At 40.3% G+C, this 22,821-nt stretch overlaps 1 protein-coding gene across 1 annotated transcript in view; it reads left to right on the top strand.

Annotated features, from left to right (window-relative positions):
* LOC120063948 (nebulin-like) overlaps nucleotides 1–22,821 on the top strand; it is a 93,435-nt gene that overhangs the window by 25,800 nt on the left and 44,814 nt on the right. The window contains 48 exon segments of the mRNA XM_039014257.1: nucleotides 312–518; nucleotides 624–728; nucleotides 915–1,022; nucleotides 2,717–3,028; nucleotides 3,134–3,340; nucleotides 3,458–3,562; nucleotides 3,726–3,833; nucleotides 4,036–4,347; nucleotides 4,517–4,723; nucleotides 4,841–4,945; nucleotides 5,038–5,145; nucleotides 5,232–5,543; nucleotides 5,631–5,834; nucleotides 6,033–6,137; nucleotides 6,329–6,436; nucleotides 6,569–6,880; nucleotides 6,968–7,171; nucleotides 7,370–7,474; nucleotides 7,666–7,773; nucleotides 7,906–8,217; nucleotides 8,305–8,508; nucleotides 8,707–8,811; nucleotides 8,996–9,103; nucleotides 9,236–9,547; nucleotides 9,635–9,838; nucleotides 10,037–10,141; nucleotides 10,258–10,365; nucleotides 10,482–10,793; nucleotides 10,949–11,152; nucleotides 12,736–12,840; nucleotides 15,883–15,990; nucleotides 16,288–16,599; nucleotides 16,732–16,935; nucleotides 17,134–17,238; nucleotides 17,400–17,507; nucleotides 17,641–17,952; nucleotides 18,090–18,293; nucleotides 18,440–18,544; nucleotides 18,779–18,886; nucleotides 18,976–19,287; nucleotides 19,436–19,639; nucleotides 19,840–19,944; nucleotides 20,178–20,285; nucleotides 20,386–20,697; nucleotides 21,467–21,571; nucleotides 21,795–21,893; nucleotides 22,090–22,191; nucleotides 22,430–22,537. Coding sequence (XP_038870185.1) covers nucleotides 312–518; nucleotides 624–728; nucleotides 915–1,022; nucleotides 2,717–3,028; nucleotides 3,134–3,340; nucleotides 3,458–3,562; nucleotides 3,726–3,833; nucleotides 4,036–4,347; nucleotides 4,517–4,723; nucleotides 4,841–4,945; nucleotides 5,038–5,145; nucleotides 5,232–5,543; nucleotides 5,631–5,834; nucleotides 6,033–6,137; nucleotides 6,329–6,436; nucleotides 6,569–6,880; nucleotides 6,968–7,171; nucleotides 7,370–7,474; nucleotides 7,666–7,773; nucleotides 7,906–8,217; nucleotides 8,305–8,508; nucleotides 8,707–8,811; nucleotides 8,996–9,103; nucleotides 9,236–9,547; nucleotides 9,635–9,838; nucleotides 10,037–10,141; nucleotides 10,258–10,365; nucleotides 10,482–10,793; nucleotides 10,949–11,152; nucleotides 12,736–12,840; nucleotides 15,883–15,990; nucleotides 16,288–16,599; nucleotides 16,732–16,935; nucleotides 17,134–17,238; nucleotides 17,400–17,507; nucleotides 17,641–17,952; nucleotides 18,090–18,293; nucleotides 18,440–18,544; nucleotides 18,779–18,886; nucleotides 18,976–19,287; nucleotides 19,436–19,639; nucleotides 19,840–19,944; nucleotides 20,178–20,285; nucleotides 20,386–20,697; nucleotides 21,467–21,571; nucleotides 21,795–21,893; nucleotides 22,090–22,191; nucleotides 22,430–22,537 — 8,442 coding nt within the window.

The raw sequence follows: 22,821 nt of genomic DNA, 5'->3' as shown, positions 1-22,821 counted from the left end.
ATCCTGAGACAAGGCCGAGTATAGCCCACAAAGATCTCCGCCACGGCACAACCCAAGGGGGGGCTATATCTGTCCTGATATCTGTCCTGTCCTGATACCTGTCCTTATACCTGTCCTGATACCTACATGTCCTGTCCTGATACCTACCCTGATATCTGTCCTGATATCTGTCCTGTCCTGATACCTGTCCTTATACCTGTCCAGTCCTTATACCTGTCCTGATACCTACATGTCCTGTCCTGATACCTGCCCTGATACCTGTTCTAATACCTGTTGTGATACATTTCCTGTTTCCTTGTGTGTCTCTACAGAACGCCTACAAGTCCGACTACAACAACATGTACAAGGGTACTGGCTGGGTTCCTATTGGCTCTATGCAGGTGGAGTTGGCTAAGACAGCCATGGCAGCCCGAGATGAGCAAGGCTACCGTGTGCACCCCAGCACCCTGAAGTTCACCAGTCTGACTGGCCAGATGAACATGGCCCTTGCCATGACCAACACCAAGCTACTTGATGATGTAAGAAAAAACAACTTTGTTTATCGTTTATTAGGATCAAATGTGAGTATTTATTCCCTAATATGGATGTTGAATGTGATTACCTGGTTCTGTCTCTCTTTGAAGGCTTCATACAGAGCATCTGGCGAGAAGTTCAAGCACACCTACAACCTGCCTGCAGACAGCCCCCAGTTCCTCCAGGCCAAGTGCAATGCTCAGACCATGAGCGAGGTCAGTACACACACACACTCACACAACCACACACATACATACATACACTCACACACACATACATACACTCACACACAAACAAACACACAAACACAGACACACAGTCTCAATTTCTCTTACATTTTAAAGATGTACAAGTTTTGCGATGTTTGACTGTGTTTGACTGGTTTCTTTGTTTTCTCCTAGTCTCACTACAAGCACAAGTGGGTGGAAGATATTGCCAAAGGATACGACATGAGGCCAGATGCTATCTCTGTCATCCATGCTAAGCACGGCAGACATATTGCCAGTGATGTAAGGACACAATAAACCCGTTTTTCTAAAGTGATCTACCTGGATTTCTCCTATCGGAATTAAACACATAGAAATAGAATGAATACAACGGACAAATCATTAATGTTATTTTTTTAACCTTTATTTAACTAGGCAAATCAATTAAAAACAAAGTCTTATTTACAATGACAGTCTACCAAAAGGGCAAAAGGCATCTTGTGGTGACCGGTGTTTGGATAAAAAATAAGAATGTAGGACAAAACACACATCAAGCATTCTTCTTACCGAACCACGTGGCCTTTGTTTTAGAGGTGTTCAGAACAAGGATAAGGGCAGAGAAAGCTTGCAGAGAGAGGTAGTGAGATAGGTAGTTAGCAAACCAGGCCTAAGACCCCTCAGAGACACCAATACTCCTTAGCCGACCCACAAGAATGGAATGGTCTACTGTATCAAAAGCTTTGGCCAAGTCAATAAAAATAGCAGCACAACATTGCTTAGAATCAAGAGCAGTGGTGACATCCTTCAGGACCTTTAAGGTTGCAGTGACACATCCATAACCTAAGTGGAAATCAGATTTCATACCAGAGAGAATACTATAGACATCAAGAAAGCCAGTCAGTTGATTATTGACATGTTTTTCCAACATTTTTGATTAACTGGGCGAGATAGAAATTGGCCTGTAACAGTTAGGATCAGCTTGATCTCCCCCTTTAAATAAAGGATGTACCGTGGCTGCCTTCCAAGCACTGGGAACCTCCCGAGAGAGGAGAGACAGGTTAAAAGGTCAGAGATAGGCTCGGCGAAGATAAGGGCTGCAACCTTAAATAAGAAAGGATCTAAACCATCTGACCCAGATGTTTTTTTGGGGGTCAAGTTTAAGGAGCTCCTTTAGCACCTCTGACTCAGTGACTTCCTGCAGGGAGAAACTTTGTAGCGGGGCAGGGGAAAAAGAGGGAGAAGCACCAGGGCTAGTCACATTAGAAGGACTGGGAGATGAGGACGGGCAAGGAGGCATGGCTGAGTCAAATAGAAATTCTGACTTAATGAAGTGGTGATTAAAGAGCTCAGCCAATCGCTCCTTGTCAGTAACAACCACATCATCAACATTAACGGACATGGGCAGCTGTGAGGAGGAGGGTTTACATTTACATTCTAGTAATTTAGCAGAAGCTCTTATCCATAGCGACTTACAGTAGTGAGTGCATACATTTTCATACTCGTCTCCAGGTCTTATTCTCCAGATCTTTCAAAGTTTTCCAGAACTTCTTGGGGTTAGACGCACAGAGAGAGAACTGCTTCTTAAAGTAACTAACTTTGGCCTTCCGGATAGCATGAGTTCACTTATTTCTCATTTTCCTGAACGAGAGCCAGTCAGCCTGACTATTTGAGTACCAAGCCTTTTGCCAAATGATGTTCTTGATGTGGAGTAACTCTGCCAGATCACGGTCGAACCAGGGCTGAACCTGTTTTTAATTCTCATTTTCTTTATGGGGGAGTGCTTGTTAACAATACCTCTGACTTGAATAGGGACTCCTGTTCTATTCATTGTATTTATATGCATTTAATCCTATCCGCTAGGCAAAATCCAGATAGATCACTTTTGAAAAACTGGGCCCAGGAGGACAGAAAGAGCTATACAGTATGTAGTCCACATTAATGTTGCTACGTCCAATAGTATCGGATTGTCTGATTATTCTTTTACTTCTACCTTTCAGATCCAGTACAAGAAAGACTATGTGAAGGGAAAGGGCAAACAAATCGGCTGCCGCAATCTTCAGGATGACCCCTTGCTGGTGCACTACATGGATGTGGCCAGGTTGCAGAGTGACAAGAACTACAAGAAGGACTACCACAAGTCAAAGCTGAAGTTCCACTCTCCAGTTGACATGATGAGTCTTGAACATGCCAAGCACGCCTCCACAGTGCAGACCTTTGCTGGCTACAGGAAGATCCAGCACCACTACACTCTTACCGCTGACTCCATGAACCTTGTGTTGGCTCGCACCATGAATGCCAGTTCCAGTGACGTGAGTACTGTTCATGTGACTTCGGCCTAGTGCTAGGGGTGTTTTCTGTTAACACGCTTGTGGGTGTCAAATACTTCATTCATTTGTGTTTGGTTCATTCCCCAGTATGAGTACAAGTCTGACTGGAACAACTCTGTGAGAGGAACAGGATGGATTCCTATTGGCTCATTGCCGGTGGAACTTGCAAAGGTTGGCGGGGACATCCAGAGTGAACAAAAGTACCGTACACACCCCTCTAAATTCCAGTTCAAGAAGCTGATGGACTCTATGGACATTGTCCTGGCCACTGACAACAACAAGATCATGAACAAGGTACACTATAAACCATAACGCCATATTTGAAATTAAAAACACATAGTTTTAAATGTGATGTTTTCTCATTTGTCCTAATGTTATAATTGATCTGTGTTTGTACCAATGATATTGCAGCAAGAATACACAAAAAAATGGCACAATGACAAGCTCACAGTCCATGTGATGCCAGATGCCCCTGAGATTGTCCTGGCCAAGGCTAATGCTATCAACATGAGTCAGGTAGGGCTACCTTTTTCAAACATGTAGGTTACCCTCAAAATATTCCTCTTTGTAATGCATCATGCTTTTGCAATATAACTTTGAAATATCTCTTGGAATTTGAATTATTTAGCAAATGTTATTTTTGGTCATATTTTAATAAATTGTTTCTCCTCCATTCCAGAAAACCTACAAAGCAGGCCTGGCGAAGATGTATAAGAATGGTTACGACTTGAAGGTTGATGCCATAGCCATTCAGGCTGCCAAGCAGGGCACCAAAATCGCCAGTGACGTGAGTGACTCAGACCAGCAATCTAAGGCTTTAAAACCATTTTACAATCTGCTCCAACCTCTGTATGTATGCATGTGTATCGGAGGTGTTGGGATAAAGCAGAAGTAGAATTTCCATTGGACCTTGTATACTATAAAGTAATCTTCATCAAAGCTAAATATTCGTCCTGGGAATAATAAACTGTTGTTGTTTATTTACACAGTACAAGTACAAGCTGAGTCACCGAATGAATAGGGGAAAACAAATCGGCTGCCGCAATCTTCAGGATGACCCCTTGCTGGTGCACTACATGGATGTGGCCAGGTTGCAGAGTGACAAGAACTACAAGAAGGACTACCACAAGTCAAAGCTGAAGTTCCACTCTCCAGTTGACATGATGAGTGTTGTACATGCCAAGCACGCCTCCACAGTGCAGACCTTTGCTGGCTACAGGAAGATCCAACACCACTACACTGTGCTTGCTGATGCCATGAACGTGGAGTTGGCTAAGCAGATGCAGACGATCGCCAGTGATGTAAGTATTATTTGACTCATAATACTATAAAAACAAACAGAACAACATGTTTTTGTATACAATACATTTTTTCTCTCATAATTATTTAACCATTCCCAGATTCTGAGCTGTTAAGACACATCTAAATCTGTGAGAAAAGTTTGGTTATGTTATCACCTTTTTACTGCAGAATTTGTACAAAAGTGACTATGAGACAAGCGTCAAAGGCACAGGATGGATTCCCATTGGTTCTCTGGATGTAGAGAGAGCCAAAACAGCTGGCCTGATTGGCAGTGAGCAACTGTACCGCCAACACCCCAGCAGCTTTAAGTTTACCAAGGACATGCACTCCATGGACGTTGTCCTGGCCAATGCTAACAATGCAATCATGAACAAGGTATCTACTGTATCTACTGAATGTCCATACACATATGTCAACTGTATATATTATAATGTATACAATACAAATACATGGTAATACATCAAAACAATAAGAAGTATATCTGTCTTATAGCAAACGTACGTTGACGCCTGGAATAAGGATAAGACCTCTGTCCACATCATGCCAGACTCAATGGAGGTGGTGTTGGCCAGAGCCAACAAGATCAACTCCAGTGCTGTAAGTCATACCTTCCACACCTCACTGTAGTGTTCATTTAGGCTGCATTGTCCTAATTAATTCAAAACATGTTTTTTATTCCTCCTGTACAGACACTATATAAGCTTGCCAATGAACAGGACAAGAAGAAGGGTTATGACCTGCGCAATGATGCTATTGCAATCCTGGCAGCCAAACAGGGCACATCCATTGCTAGCGATGTAAGTGAAAAACTGTCTATTGAATAAATGATGTGTGAACTTCAGCATTTGAATGAAACCTAACTATCTCAATTTAATTTATTTAGTTCAAATACAGGGCTGGCTACCGTAAGCAGGTTGGCCACCACATTGGAGCGCGCTGTGTCGAGGAAGACCCTCTGCTCATGCTGGCTATTAACTCAGCCAAGATTGCCAGTGATGCTCTGTACAAGAAGGACTTCCATCAGTCCAAGACCAAGTTCCATCTCCCATTGGACATGATGGCCTTTGAGTTGGCCAAGAAAAACCAGATCCAGGTCAACCATGCCAAATATGTAACACGACTGCACAACTGGACCTGTCTGCCAGACTCCACTGATGTTGTCCATGCCAGACATGTCTATGACATAGCGAGTGATGTAAGTATGAATTAACTAGATCATGTTTTTCCAGTGTAACTGTCTTTATTCCATCCATTTTGACCATTGTGGTATTGTTGTGTCTAGGCTGTGTATAAGGCTGATCTAAAGAGCCTGCAAGGTATCGGATGGGTTCCCATCGGCTCACTTGATGTTGAGAAGGCAAAGAAAGCCGCCGAGGTCCTGAGTGAGAAGCTGTATCGTCAGCACCCAAGCAACTTCAAGTTCACCAGCTCAGTTCAAGACATTGGAATGGTTTTGGCTAAACAAAATAATGATAATGCCAACAAGGTATTTGACTAACTGGTATATCTTTATTAATATTTGTCCTTTGAATGTTTCCTCTGGTAGATTATATTCAAATAATGATTCCATCATTTAAACCTGCTTTAAGGTAATCTGATCTCCCCTACTTTGGAATATATTTCAGCCATTTAAATGAATAGGCACTTCACGCTGTTAGTTTGAACTTGAAACTCATTATTGCAGCAAGCTTACACTAAGGTGTGGGAGAAGGACAAGACCAAGAACCACATTATGCCAGATGCGATGGACATTGTTTTGGCCAATGCAAACAAGTCCAACTACAGTTGGGTAAGTAACTGATTGCACAAAGGTAACCATCTTGATGAATGTAAACATTTGTTAAAAACAATATTTAAAACACGTATTGTTTTTGTTTAGTTTTACATGTGAAGTGTGTTGTGACTTTGTTAAATGCACTTTAAATAATTTGTGATTTGATTTTAAATACCCATGTCTATGGATTTTTTTTTCTCATACAGAACCAATACAGGAAAGCAATGGTAGAGGATAAGAAGAAGGGCTATGATTTGCGCAATGATGCCATTGCTGTCATCGCAGCCAAGCACGGCAGGGACATTATCAGTGATGTAAGTTCATTGAACATCTATCCATCATAAGCGATTCAATTTCTTTACTATTTCATGACACAATATATCAAATGTACGTCTGTAAAATAAAGACAATCCTCAACACTGCCATTTCATATTTGCCTTCTATAGCACAAGTACAAGACTGGCTACCGTAAGCAGGTTGGCCACCACATTGGAGCCCGCTGTGTCGAGGAAGACCCTCTGCTCATGCTGGCTATTAACTCAGCCAAGATTGCCAGTGATGCTCTGTACAAGAAGGACTTCCATCAGTCCAAGACCAAGTTCCATCTCCCATTGGACATGATGGCCTTTGAGTTGGCCAAGAAGAACCAGATCCAGGTCAACCATGCCAAATATGTAACTCGACTGCACAACTGGACCTGTCTGCCAGACTCCACTGATGTTGTCCATGCCAGACATGTCTATGACATAGCGAGTGATGTAAGTATGAATTAACTAGATCATGTTTTTCCAGTGTAACTGTCTTTATTCCATCCATTTTGACCATTGTGGTATTGTTGTGTCTAGGCTGTGTATAAGGCTGATCTAAAGAGCCTGCAAGGTATCGGATGGGTTCCCATCGGCTCACTTGATGTTGAGAAGGCAAAGAAAGCCGCCGAGGTCCTGAGTGAGAAGCTGTATCGTCAGCACCCAAGCAACTTCAAGTTCACCAGCTCAGTTCAAGACATTGGAATGGTTTTGGCTAAACAAAATAATGATAATGCCAACAAGGTATTTGACTAACTGGTATATCTTTATTAATATTTGTCCTTTGAATGTTTCCTCTGGTAGATTATATTCAAATAATGATTCCATCATTTAAACCTGCTTTAAGGTAATCTGATCTCCCCTAATTTGGATTATATTTCAGACATTTAAATGAATAGGCACTTCACGCTGTTAGTTTGAACTTGAAACTCATTATTGCAGCAAGCTTACACTGAGGCGTGGGAGAAGGACAAGACCAAGAACCACATTATGCCAGATGCGATGGACATTGTTTTGGCCAATGCAAACAAGTCCAACTACAGTTGGGTAAGTAACTGATTGCACAAAGGTAACCATCTTGATGAATGTAAACATTTGTTAAAAACAATATTTAAAACACGTATTGTTTTTGTTTAGTTTTACATGTGAAGTGTGTTGTGACTTTGTTAAATGCACTTTAAATAATTTGTGATTTGATTTTAAATACCCATGTCTATGGATTTTTTTTTCTCATACAGAACCAATACAGGAAAGCAATGGTAGAGGATAAGAAGAAGGGCTATGATTTGCGCAATGATGCCATTGCTGTCATCGCAGCCAAGCACGGCAGGGAAATTATCAGTGATGTAAGTTCATTGAACATCTATCCATCATAAGCGATTCCATTTCTTTACTATTTCATGACACAATATATCAAATGTACGTCTGTAAAATAAAGACAATCCTCAACACTGCCATTTCATATTTGCCTTCTATAGCACAAGTACAAGACTGGCTACCGTAAGCAGGTTGGCCACCACATTGGAGCCCGCTGTGTCGAGGAAGACCCTCTGCTCATGCTGGCTATTAACTCAGCCAAGATTGCCAGTGATGCTCTGTACAAGAAGGACTTCCATCAGTCCAAGACCAAGTTCCATCTCCCATTGGACATGATGGCCTTTGAGTTGGCCAAGAAGAACCAGATCCAGGTCAACCATGCCAAATATGTAACTCGACTGCACAACTGGACCTGTCTGCCAGACTCCACTGATGTTGTCCATGCCAGACATGTCTATGACATAGCGAGTGATGTAAGTATGAATTAACTAGATCATGTTTTTCCAGTGTAACTGTCTTTATTCCATCCATTTTGACCATTGTGGTATTGTTGTGTCTAGGCTGTGTATAAGGCTGATCTAAAGAGCCTGCAAGGTATCGGATGGGTTCCCATCGGCTCACTTGATGTTGAGAAGGCAAAGAAAGCCGCCGAGGTCCTGAGTGAGAAGCTGTATCGTCAGCACCCAAGCAACTTCAAGTTCACCAGCTCAGTTCAAGACATTGGAATGGTTTTGGCTAAACAAAATAATGATAATGCCAACAAGGTATTTGACTAACTGGTATATCTTTATTAATATTTTTCCTTTGAATGTTTCCTCTGGTAGATTATATTCAAATAATGATTCCATCATTTAAACCTGCTTTAAGGTAATCTGATCTCCCCTACTTTGGATTATATTTCAGACATTTATATGAATAGGCACTTCACGCTGTTAGTTTGAATTTGAAACTCATTATTGCAGCAAGCTTACACTGAGGCGTGGGAGAAGGACAAGACCAAGAACCACATTATGCCAGATGCGATGGACATTGTTTTGGCCAATGCAAACAAGTCCAACTACAGTTGGGTAAGTAACTGATTGCACAAAGGTAACCATCTTGATGAATGCAAACATTTGTAAAAAAATATATACTTATTGTTTTGGTTTAGTTTTTCATGTGAAGTGTGTTGTGACTTTGTTAAATGCACTTTAAATAATTTGTGATTTGATTTTAAATACCCATGTCTATGGATTTTTTTTTCTCATACAGAACCAATACAGGAAAGCAATGGTAGAGGATAAGAAGAAGGGCTATGATTTGCGCAATGATGCCATTGCTGTCATCGCAGCCAAGCACGGCAGGGAAATTATCAGTGATGTAAGTTCATTGAACATCTATCCATCATAAGCGATTCCATTTCTTTACTATTTCATGACACAATATATCAAATGTACGTCTGTAAAATAAAGACAATCCTCAACACTGCCATTTCATATTTGCCTTCTATAGCACAAGTACAAGACTGGCTACCGTAAGCAGGTTGGCCACCACATTGGAGCGCGCTGTGTCGAGGAAGACCCTCTACTCATGCTGGCTATTAACTCAGCCAAGATTGCCAGTGATGCTCTGTACAAGAAGGACTTCCATCAGTCCAAGACCAAGTTCCATCTCCCATTGGACATGATGGCCTTTGAGTTGGCCAAGAAAAACCAGATCCAGGTCAACCATGCCAAATATGTAACTCGACTGCACAACTGGACCTGTCTGCCAGACTCCACTGATGTTGTCCATGCCAGACATGTCTATGACATAGCGAGTGATGTAAGTATGAATTAACTAGATCATGTTTTTCCAGTGTAACTGTCTTTATTCCATCCATTTTGACCATTGTGGTATTGTTGTGTCTAGGCTGTGTATAAGGCTGATCTAAAGAGCCTGCAAGGTATCGGATGGGTTCCCATCGGCTCACTTGATGTTGAGAAGGCAAAGAAAGCCGCCGAGGTCCTGAGTGAGAAGCTGTATCGTCAGCACCCAAGCAACTTCAAGTTCACCAGCTCAGTTCAAGACATTGGAATGGTTTTGGCTAAACAAAATAATGATAATGCCAACAAGGTATTTGACTAACTGGTATATCTTTATTAATATTTTTCCTTTGAATGTTTCCTCTGGTAGATTATATTCAAATAATGATTCCATCATTTAAACCTGCTTTAAGGTAATCTGATCTCCCCTACTTTGGATTATATTTCAGACATTTATATGAATAGGCACTTCACGCTGTTAGTTTGAATTTGAAACTCATTATTGCAGCAAGCTTACACTGAGGCGTGGGAGAAGGACAAGACCAAGAACCACATTATGCCAGATGCGATGGACATTGTTTTGGCCAATGCAAACAAGTCCAACTACAGTTGGGTAAGTAACTGATTGCACAAAGGTAACCATCTTGATGAATGCAAACATTCAAAACTAAAACTTATTGTGGAGATATACAATAACATCTATGGATGTTTATTTTCTTCTTCATACAGAACCAATACAGGAAAGCAATGGTAGAGGATAAGAAGAAGGGCTATGATTTGCGCAATGATGCCATTGCTGTCATCGCTGCCAAGCACGGTCGGGAAATTATCAGTGATGTAAGTATTTATTTTGTTATCACATGTTATCACAAAGGAATTAACTATATCAATACTCTGTTTACCTTTAATTTACTGAAATCCCCACTACATGCAACCTTTTTGGTTCGGTGTAGCACAAGTACAAGTCAGGCTACCGCAAGCAAATTGGACACCACATTGGAGCCCGCTGCGTCGAGGATGACCCTCTGCTCGTGCTGGCTCTGAACTCAGCCAAGATTGCCAGTGATGCTCTGTACAAGAAGGACTTCCATCAGTCCAAGACCAAGTTCCATCTCCCATTGGACATGATGGCCTTTGAGTTGTGCAAGAAGAACCAGATCCAAGTCAACGACTTCAACTACAGAACTCGACTGCACAACTGGACCTGTCTGCCAGACTCCAGTGATGTCGTCCATGCCAGACATGTCTATGACATAGCAAGTGAGGTATGTTTCAAAAGTTCTGTATTATTTTCAATTCCAAGACCTCTTTCCTGGCACATTTTTAATCATATTGTTAATGAAACATCCAGGACTAGTCAAACCCAGTGATAAAAGGTTAGAGATGGCAACAGGTAATGGGAGTATGCTATCCCTCTTAGGCGGTGTACAGGGCTGACATGAAGTGGCTCAGGGGAATTGGATGGGTCCCCACTGGCTCACTTGATGTGGAAAAAGCCAAGAAGGCCGGCGAGATCTTGAGTGAGAAGAAATACCGCCAGCACCCCAGCACTCTGGACTTCAAAAGCCCCCTCGACGGCATGGATATCGTTCTGGCCAAAAATAACGGCCAGATCATGAACAAGGTAAACTTATTCCAGCTAACGACGCAGTTTCCTGTTACACCAGAATTCAAAACAATAACATAGATTTACATTTTTTTATGGAGCTGCAGAAATAACAAGGTCCACCTCAACATCAAGCCTGATACCCTATCTAATAAATAGATAATTACACTGAACAAAATATAAACGCAACATGTAAAGTGTTGGTCCCATGTTTCACTAGCAGAAATTTACCATTCACACAAAACCTTATATCTCTCAAATTTTGTGCCCAAATTTGTTTACATCCCTGTTAGTGAGCATTTCTCCTTTGCCAAGATAATCCATCCACCTGACAGGTGTGGCATATCAACAAGCTGATTAAACAGCATGAACATTACACAGGGGCACCTTGTGCTGGGGTCAATAATGACCACTTTAAAATGTGCAGTTTTGTCAATTGACATGCTGATTGCAGGAATGTCCACCAGAGCTGTTGCCAGAGAATTTAATGTTAATTCTCTATCATTTCTCTACCGCCTCCAACTTCGTTTTAGAGAATATGGCAGTACGTCCAACCGGCCTCACAACCGCAGATCATGTGTAACCACGACAGCCCAGAACCTCCACATCCAGCTTCTTCACCTGCGGGATGGTCTGAGATAAGCCACCTGGACAGCTGATGAAACTATGGGTTTGCACAACCGAAGAATTTCTGCACAAATTGTCAGAAACCATCTCAGGGAAGCTCATGTCGTCATCCTCACCAGGGTCTTGACCTGACTGCAGTACAGCGTTGTAACTGACTTCAGTGGGCAAATGCTCACCTTCGATGGCCACTGGCACGCTGGAGAAGTGTGCTCTTCATGGATGAACGAACACAATTGCATTTTATCGATTGCAATTTGAATGCACAGAGATGCCGTGACAAGATCCTGAGGCCCATTGTTGTGCCGTTCATCCACTGCCATCACCTCATGTTTCAGCATGGTAATGCACGGCCCATGTTACAAGGATCTGTAAACAATTCCTGGAAGCTGAAAATGTCCCAGTTCTTCCATGGCCTGCATACTCACTAGACATGTCACCCATTGAGCATGTTTGGGATGCTCTGGATCGACGTGTTCCAGTTTCCGCCAATATCCAGCAACTTCGCTCAGCCATTGAAGGGGAGTGGGACAACATTCCAAAAGGCCACAATCAACAGCCTGATTGACTCTATGCGTTGGAGATGTGCCGCGCTGCATGAGGCAAATGGGCTTCACACCAGATACTGACTGGTTTTCTGATCCATGCCCCTACCTTTTTTGTAAGGTATCTGTGACCAAAGGTTGCATATCTGTGTTCCCAGTCATGTGAAATCCATAGATTAGGGCCTAATGAATGTATTTAAATGTACTGATTTCCTTATATGAACCGTAACTCAGTAAAATCTTAGAAATTGTTGCTATTTTTATCAGTATAATACATAGATGCTTTCTTAACTATGTCTGTCACTCAGACTTACATTTCCGTTAGCTTTTCTTAAGTGTCTGTGAGTCTGAGAAAAGTGCAAAATAATGACATGTATTATTGTTATTATTATTATTTTCTTATAACATAGCAATGTTTATCTCATATTTCAGCGGCAGTATGTTGAACAATGGGATGCTGATAAGATCAAAATCCACGTCGGCAATGAGCTTCCAGAACTTGTACTGGCCAAGGCCAATGCGATCACCATGAGCAATGTAAGTCCTCCTTACTTTACCTCAAGCTGTTTTCATTCACTCAAGTTGATCTAGTTTTATTTATATCTCTATAGCTATATCTATATATCTATATCTCTTTATTTATATATCTATATATCTTTATATCTCTCTATATATCTTTATCTATATATCTCTTTATGTCTATATATCTATATCTCTTTATATACAGTTGAAGTCAGAAGTTTACAAACACTTAGGTTGGAGTCATTAAAAATCGTTTTTCAACCACTCCACAAATTTCTTGTTAACAAACTATAGTTTAGGCAAGTTGGTTAAGACATCTACTTTGTGCATGACACAAGTCATTTTTCCAACAATTGTTTACAAACAGATTATTTCACTTATAATTCACTGTATCACAATTCCAGTGGGTCAGAAGTTTACATACACTAAGTTGACTGTGCCTTTAAACAGCTTGAAAATTCCAGAAAATGATGTCATGGCTTTAGAAGCTTCTGATAGGCTAATTGACATAATTTGAGTCAATTGGAGGTGTACCTGTGGATGTATTTCAAGGCCTACCTTCAAACTCAGTGCCTCTTTGCTTGACATCATGGGAAAATCAAAAGAAAAAAATTGTAGACCTCCACAAGTCTGGTTCATCCTTGGGAGCAATTTCCAAACGCCTGAAGGTACCACATTCATCTGTACAAACAATAGTACGCAAGTATAAACACCATGGGACCACACAGCCATCATACCGCTCAGGAAGGAGACGCGTTCTGTCTCCTAGGGATGAACGTGTGCAAATCAATCCCAGAACAACAGCAAAGGACCTTGTGAAGATGCTGGAGGAAACAGGTACAAAAGTATCTATATCCACAGTAAAACGAGTCCTATATCGACATAACCTGAAAGGCCGCTCAGCAAGGAAGAAGCCACTGCTCCAAAACCCCCATAAAGAAAGCCAGACAACGGTTTGCAACTGCACATGGGGACAAAGATCGTACTTTTTGGAGAAATGTCCTCTGGTCTGATGAAACAAAAATGGAACTGTTTAGCCATAATGACTATCGTTATGTTTGGAGGAAAAAGGGGGTGGCTTGCAAGCCGAAGAACACCATCCCAACCGTGAAGCACGGGGGTGGCAGCATCATGTTGTGGGGGTGCTTTGCTGCAGGAGGGACTGGTGCACTTCACAAAATAGATGGCATCATGAGGATGGAAAATTATGTGGATATATTGATGCAACATCTCAAGACATCAGTCAGGAAGTTAAATCTTAGTTGCAAATGGGTCTTCCAAATGGACAATGACCCCAAGCATATTTCCAAAGTTGTGGCAAAATGGCTTAAGGACAACAAAGTCAAGGTATTGGAGTGACCATCACAATGCCCTGACCTCGATCCTATAGAAAATTTGTGTGCAGAACTGAAAAAGCGTGTGCGAGTAAGGAGGCCTACAAACCTGACTCAGTTACACCAGCTCTGTCAGGTGGAATGGGCCAAAATTCACCCAACTTATTGTGGGTAGCTTATGGAAGGCTACCCGAAACGTTTGACCCAAGTTAAACAATTTAAAGGCAATGCTATCAAATACTAATTGAGTGTATGTAAACTTCTGACCCACTTGGAATGTGATGAGAAATAAATAATAATTCTCAGCCAAGGGAAAAATTCTCTCCACTATTATTCTGGCATTTCACGTTTTTAAAATAAAGTGGTCATCCTAACTGACCTAAAACAGGGAATTTTTACTTGGATTAAATGTCAGGAATTGTGAAAAACTGAGTTTAAATGTATTTGGCTAAGATTTATGTAAACTTCCGACTTCAACTGTATCTCGATCTGTATATCTCTGTCTCTATATATCTCTATCTCTATATGTCTATATCTCTTTATATATCTCTCTCTCTCTCTCTCTCTATATATATATATATATATATATCTATATAGCAATATCTCTATCTGGCTATATCTCTGTATATCTATATCTCTGTATATCTCTATATTTATATTTATCTCTACAGTATATCTACATCTCTATACATCTATATCTCTATATCTTTATCTCTATATATCTTTATATCTTTATCTCTATATATCTTTATATCTATATCTCTATATAGTGTATCTATATCTCTATATAGTATATTTCGACATCTCTATATATTTATATCTCTATATATCTGTGTCTTTATATCTCTATATCTATATAGCTATATATTTACATCTATATCTCTACATAGTATATCTATATCTCTATATAGTAGATCTATATCTCTATATAGTATATCTATATATCCATATATTTATATCTATATCTCTATAGCTATATCTTTATATCTATATATATATATATATATATATATATATATATATATATATATATATATATATATATAGATAGATATCAATATAGTATATCTCTATATATATTTATATATCTATCTCTATATCTGAATATCTATATAGCTATATATTTATCTATATCTCTATATAGTAGATCTATATTTGTGTATAGTATATCTATCTCTGTATAGTATATCTATATCTATATATCTATGTCTTTATATCTCTATTTCTATATTTATATAGCTGTATCTTTATATCTCTATATAGTATATCTATATCTCTATATATTATATATATCTCTACATAGTATATCTATATCTCTATATAGTATATTTATATCTCTGTATAGAATATCTATATCTCTATACAGTATATCTTTATCTCTATATATCTATATCTTTATAATTCTATCTCTGTATCTCTATATAGTATATTTATATAGTATATGTATATCTCTACATAGTATATATATATATCTCTATATAGGATATTTATATCTCTGTATAGAATATCTATATCTCTATATATCTATATCTTTATTTCTCTATCTCTATATAGTATATATATATATATCTCCATATAGTTATCTATATCTCTATATATCTGTCTTTGTATCTTTATATCTCTATCTCGTTATCTCTCTATATCTCTATATATATCTCTCAAGCTCTTCAATGTTTTGCGACTCAGTTTTTTAAACGCTTGTTCCTTCTCCTTTTTTTTACAGAAACTGTACAAACAAGGATTTGATGAAACCATCAAGAAGGGTTATTACCTTCCTGTCGATGCTATCTCTGTCAAGGCTGCCAAGCATGGTAGAGAGATTATCAGCGATGTGAGTACTGTATTTTTGTCCCCCTTTATTCATTTTTTTTTGCTCCAAAGCCTCAAGCTAAATTATCAGTGGTGTAAATGTCATTTTTAGAACATTTTCCCAATTATTATAGTCCTAAAGTCTTATACTAATGACAATTTCTGAATTGAATTCCTGAATCAATTCCTGAATCAGTTCCTGAAAAGTGAATAAATCAGGCATAAATACACTTGGAATGTCTTTGATTTATAAGGAAAGAATGTTCAATCAGTTCATCCTTGTCTGACTGAAGTCAAATTCTCTTCTGATCTATTTCAGTACAAGTACAAGGCTGGCTACAGCAAGCAGGTTGGCCACCACATTGGAGCCCGCTGTGTCGAGGATGACCCTCTGCTCATGCTGGCTATTAACTCAGCCAAGATTGCCAGTGATGTTCTGTACAAGAAGGACTTCCATCAGTCCAAGACCAAGTTCCATCTCCCATTGGACATGATGGCCTTTGAGTTGTGCAAGAAGAACCAGATCCAAGTCAACGACTTCAACTACAGAACTCACCTGCACAACTGGACCTGTCTGCCAGACTCCACTGATGTCGTCCACGCAAGGAAAGTCTACGATCTGCACAGTGACGTAAGCTCCTTCTCAATATACTATATCAAATGCTTTATTTCTTTTCCATGACCCACTTCCACGTTTTTTAAAATATCTACAGTAAGTGTATTTGTTTGGTGGGTTGGTTAATTGATGCTCTCCACAACCCAGGCTGTCTACCGTGCTGACATGGAGTTCATTAGAGGTACTGGCTGGGTCCCCATTGGCTCTCTGGATGTGTTGAAAGCTAAGAAAGCTGCAGAGATTCTGAGCGATCGCCTCTACAAGCAGAAACCAGATTCTCTTAAATACACCACCGACATGCACTCCATGCCTATGGTGCTGGCCAAGGCTAATGCTGAGATCATAAACAAGGTTGGTGAAATGTTCAATACATAGATGCTTTTGTAACAATGTCTATCACTCAGATCAGTGCTTTAGATGGTCAATCTTGCATTTCTGGTAGCTATTTTCAAGGTCCTTGGGTCTGACAAATGCACAATTAAAATCCCATGTAATATTACCTTATTCCTATTTTCTTATAACATAATCATATTTTTTCTCCTATTTCAGGGCAACTATGTTGCACAATGGGATGCTGATAAGATCAAAATCCATGTCGGCAATGAGCTTCCAGAACTTGTGCTGGCCAAGGCCAATGCGATCAACAATAGCAACGTAAGCTCCCTCTTGCTTCCTTCACTACATACATTACTATATTACACATTCAATAAATGTTGTGTAACCTAAGACTTCCTCTGAAGCTCTAGTAAAGTTCTAGTGATTCTTAATAATGTGTTGGCTCTGTTTCTAAGCTGTGTCCCTATATACCTTTTCAGAAACTCTACAAAGCTGAATTAGAGGAGTTGTACAAGAAGGGCTATAACCTGAAAAGCGATTGCATCGCCATCAAAGCTGCCAAGCATGGTAGAGAGATCATAAGTGACGTGAGTGCTGGATATTTTCCATCTTTTTTTCACATTATTTGAAAAATGTCAAGAGTTGATGCAAATATATTATCATCATGTATGTGATGTTGATTTAAAGTACAAGTGTATATACATTTTTGCTTCCGTTTAGGTCAAGTACAAGGCTGGCTACAGTGAGCAGGTTGGCCACCACATTGGAGCCCGCTGCGTCGAGGAAGACCCTCTGATCATGCTGGCTCTGAACTCAGCCAAGATTGCCAGTGATGCTCTGTACAAGAAGGACTTCCATCTGTCCAAGACCAAGTTCCACCTCCCAGTGGACATGCTGACCATTGAATTGGCCAAGAAATGCCAGGTCCAGGTCAATGACTTCAACTACAGAACTCGCCTGCACAACTGGACCTGTCTGCCAGACTCCAGTGATGTCGTCCAGGCCAGGAAGGTCTACGCTTTGCATAGTGACGTAAGTAGATTATGATCACTCATTACGGTTATGAGGGTAGGCCTCACCTATCATTTCAGGACAAGACAAACATTATACCTTCAAAATGTACTTTCTTACCAAATAGTTTTCCCTCTGCTGTTCCCATATAAATCCAGGCTGTGTACAGGGCTGATTTGGAATGGCTCAGAGGCACTGGCTGGGTCCCTATTGGCTCGATCGACGTTGAGAAAGCCAAGAAGGCCGCCGAGATCCTGAGCGAGAGGAAATATCGCGAGCACCCAAGCAATTTCAAATTTACCGCCACAACCGACGACATGCCTTATGCTTTGGCTACGGCCAATGCCGAGATAATGGACAAGGTAATATGCTTCTTTCTAGAGTGGAGGGAGTTTGAACTCAGGTATTCATACTGTACATTCAGATTCACAGGATGCAGAGACTAATATTAAAAATAGTGAGATACATTATTTTCTTATAACATTGCCGTTGTTTTCTTATGTTTCAGCGCCAGTACGTTCAACAGTGGGAGGCTGATAAGGTCCAAATCCACGTCGGCAATGAGCTTCCAGAACTTGTGCTGGCCAAGGCCAACGCAATCACCCTAAGCAACGTAGGTCTTTCTTACTTTGCACGCCTTCAAGCTGTTTCCATTTACTCAAGTTGATGTAGTTTTATCTGTTTCTCTATAGCTATGTCCCTTTATATCTCTATATATCTAAAAAATCTATATCTCTACATGATTTGACTCTCTCAACCGCACTTTTTTTTTTAGCATCATATTTTTAAGAAATGAATTACAGTACCTTCAAATGAGGGCACTAAATATATAATGGTGTTATTTCAGAAACTCTACCGTGAGGGATTTAACGAGATGATCGGACAGGGATATCACCTGGATAAGGATGCCATTGCTGTCCAACATGCCAAGAAGAGCAGAGAGATCATCAGTGATGTAAGTTTGTATATCCATCTCCTCTGAATGAGCATAGGCAGCCATCATAAAAAACAACACAATACTTAGCTAATCCTCTCTTTTTTCAGTACAAGTACAAGGCCGGCTTCCGCAATCAGTGTGGCCACCATATTGGAGCCCAATGCGTTGAGGATGACCCTCTGCTTGTGCTGGCCGCCAATGCAGCCAGGATCTCCAGTGATATTAACTACAAGAAGGACTTCCACCTTACCAAGACCAAGTTCAGCATTCCACTTGACATGATGTCTGTCGACTTGGCCAAGAAAAGCCAGTTCCAGATCCAAGAATTCACCTACAGAACTAAACTGCACAACTGGACCTGCATGCCAGACAACACTGATGTTGTCCGCGCCAGGAAGGTCTACTCTCTGCAAAGTGACGTAAGTACACAGAGAATCATGGTCCAATCCATTTTGGCTATCACTGGATCCTTACTCTACCTACCAACCATTGAAGTTCAAACAACTATTGCACTACTATCCCATAAGGAGTAATTACTTTACCTGAACCATGGTTCCTTCCTTCCAGGCGGTGTACAGGGCTGATCTGGAGTGGCTCAGAGGGTGCGGCTGGTTGCCCCAGGGTTCTGTGGATGTCATCAAGGCTAAGAATGCCCAAACTATTCTCAACGAAAGGCTGTACCGCCAGCCCCCCAGCTCAATCAAGTTCACCAGTGTTGTTGACTCTCCAGAGGTTGTCCTGTCGAAGCAGAACGCTGAGATCCTCAGTGATGTGAGTACTTGGCTTTTAGCCATTGAAGTGTCCTTCTATTGAAGTAGCCAAACCTGACCTGTTATCTTGGTCTCTTTGTAAAAAAGCATTTCTGGTAACTGCAGAGATAGACATTTTGTGAAATATAGATCTAGTCTGCGATAACAGTGGTTGGATTTATCATTAACTCTTTGATTGTGTGTGTTTGTTGCTTTTCACAGAGGAAATATAGAGAGGTTTGGGATACTGAGAAGACCAATATCCACCTGAACAATGATCTACCTTCTCTGGTGCTGTCCAAGGCTAATGCTATCGCCATCAGCAACGTAAGTCTGCTTCACTGAACGCTTTGCACACTGCCAAGGCACGTACTATGGATGTCTCCTTTGTTTTATTTATAGTATGTGCAATGAACAGATTCAGTCAACAACAATATAATGACATTGATTCAGATACACAAATAAAGAAACCTGTAGACATGTTTTGTTTAAATTCACATAACAGTATGCCCAGATATTATTATTTGACTTACCAACGCAATAATCTTTCCATTTCACAGAAACTATACACTAAGGATTGGGATGCCGACAAGGCTAAGGGATACCACATCAAGGAGGACGCCATCGCTGTGCTGAAGGCCAGAAAATCTAGAGACATCATCAGCGACGTAAGAGAAAATGACTGAAGTCGGCGTCCATTTCATTTAGGTCACTTGATTTAATGGAGTCAGTGGAAATAACTCTCTGATCCTCCTTTTTTTCCCTCAGTACAAATACCACGAGGGCTACCGTAAGCAGGTTGGCCACCACATTGGAGCCCGCTGCGTCGAGGAAGACCCTCTGATCATGCTGGCTCTGAACTCAGCCAAGATTGCCAGTGATGCTCTGTACAAGAAGGACTTCAACAAGTCCAAGACCAAGTTCCACCTCCCAGTGGACATGCTGACCATTGAACTGGCCAAGAAATGCCAGGTCCAGGTCAACGACTTCAACTACAGAACTCACCTGCACAACTGGACCTGTCTGCCAGACTCCACTGATGTCGTCCAGGCCAGGAAAACCTATGATCTGCAGAGCGATGTGAGTTTTACCATATTTGGACACAAGGAAGAGTAGCTTCTGCTTTTACAACTGTTAATAGGGATCCTGTAGTGGGGTAATATTTTATATAAATGCATATTGTATACACCTCACATGCAACCCATAATAAGACTGCAACTAATATAATCAAAGTCTATTAAACTGAATATCTGACCCCATAAAGATGATTTAGCAATAAGCAAGAGACTATAGTTGAGTTACAATAATAGGCAATCAAGAAAGGTCTGAGAATGGAATTCTAAATGTGTTTTTAATTACTTTGTAAAATGAACAATACATTATACAAGGCATGCACTTAAGTTAAAAAAGCATTAACGAGCATTGCAAGGTATATTCTAGGGATGATGAGAGAGAGAGAGGCATGATGTTATCACAACATAACCTCTGCTACCCAGAGGTGTGACATAATGGGGGTTGGAGAGATAATGCCGAATTCCTAAGACAACACAAAGGAAATTCTTGCATACAGTGTAAAGAGTCACTTCGGGAGCTGGGCCGCTCTACAGTACTAATAAAATAAATACTAATAAATACTTCTCATCCCTTTTTTTATCCCTGTATGAAATTGTAATTAGTTGGTTATGATAATATGTTGTACATGCTGTATTCACCTCAAAGTATTTCAGGGACATCCTCACCCCATATATCTTTGTTGTTTTTAACCCTCTGTTCATTCATATTTGGGAAAGGCTATCAGTGTTTAGTGACACATTGACCCCTATGCCAACACCCTGTTGTCTTTTCCCAGGCTGTGTACAAGGCTGATCTGGAGTGGCTGAGGGGATGTGGTTGGAACCCCCATGAGTCTGTGGAGGTCTTGAAAGTGAAACACGCCCAAGCGGTCCTGGCTGATGTAAGTCATTTAAAAGTTATAATATATGTAATAATAATTATATATATATATAGAATAATATGATAGTATAGTTATATAGTAATATATGCCTGCAAGCAAGTGTCTGTCATCTGCCTGATTTTTTTAAATTTGTGGACTGAAACAGGTTAACATTTAATGACATGTATTGATGGTTGATTTGACTGTTGTTGTTGATGTAGACATTGTTGATGTTGTCTTGCAGAGAGGCTACCGTGTCAAGTTGGATCAGCAGAAGTTCACAGCTCCTGTGGACAGAATAGACATGGTTTGCGCCAAGAACGCTGCAGATATCCTCAATGAGGTGGGTCGGGACATGGGACAATTCTGACATGTTATAACACATGAAAGAATCACAATGTTTTTGGAACTTCTCACATTCTGTGGATAATAGGTATCACAACGAAGGAAAAAAACATTGGACTGTTGAAGCAACAAGAATAGTAGACATTAAGTACAATACTAATCAATTGCTTTTGTGTTTTTTTGTTGTTGTGCAGGCTAATTACCGTGCACTGTGGCACACAGAGAAGACTAAGTACACGATCACAGACACCCCAGGACTGGCAACAGCAAGAGAGGTGGCCAAGAATCTCCATCCGGTAAGATACCTTTTCTTTCTTTACATCAGAGTTCTCAGACATTTGAAATGCTCAAAGTGCCTTTGCCAGTCTGAATAAAGCATCAAGAATAATGAAGGTAGAGGGGAATTCCACTTTCTATTTTGAAATAAATAAGAAAGAAAAACTGAAGAAAATGCTCCTAATACATGTAGTGTAGTCACAAAATATTACCTTTACATTCTGTAATCTCCGTTTCTATCTATCTTCCTGTTCACAGAAACTATACACCAAGGACTGGGATAAGGTCAAAGCTACCGGCTTCTTCATGCCCGGAGATGCTGTTCCCATCAAGCAGTGCATCCACAACAATAAAGTCCAGAGTGACGTGAGTATCACAGTGTTTTCCTTTATTTAAACAGGTTGTCATTGATACTTATCTCATCTAAATCTAATGGAACAGTAGTGTCCGTTCACTCCCAATAAAGATAACATTGACTACATAATGTTCTTAGTATCCTGTGGAGTGTGTAAGGGACTCAACATATCCACTCTCTCAGTGCCGTTTTATTTCCTAATGCTTAGATCTCTATTGCAGTCTCTGTATGTATAAATAAACAGTCAATTCAATTGCACTCAGTAAGGCACACTTTGATACTTTACGTGTCTCTT

Source organism: Salvelinus namaycush, chromosome 19 (assembly GCF_016432855.1).
Source record: "Salvelinus namaycush isolate Seneca chromosome 19, SaNama_1.0, whole genome shotgun sequence".
In the NCBI taxonomy this organism is placed as follows: Eukaryota; Metazoa; Chordata; class Actinopteri; order Salmoniformes; family Salmonidae; genus Salvelinus; species Salvelinus namaycush.
This window is presented reverse-complemented; position numbering and strand designations above follow the sequence as displayed.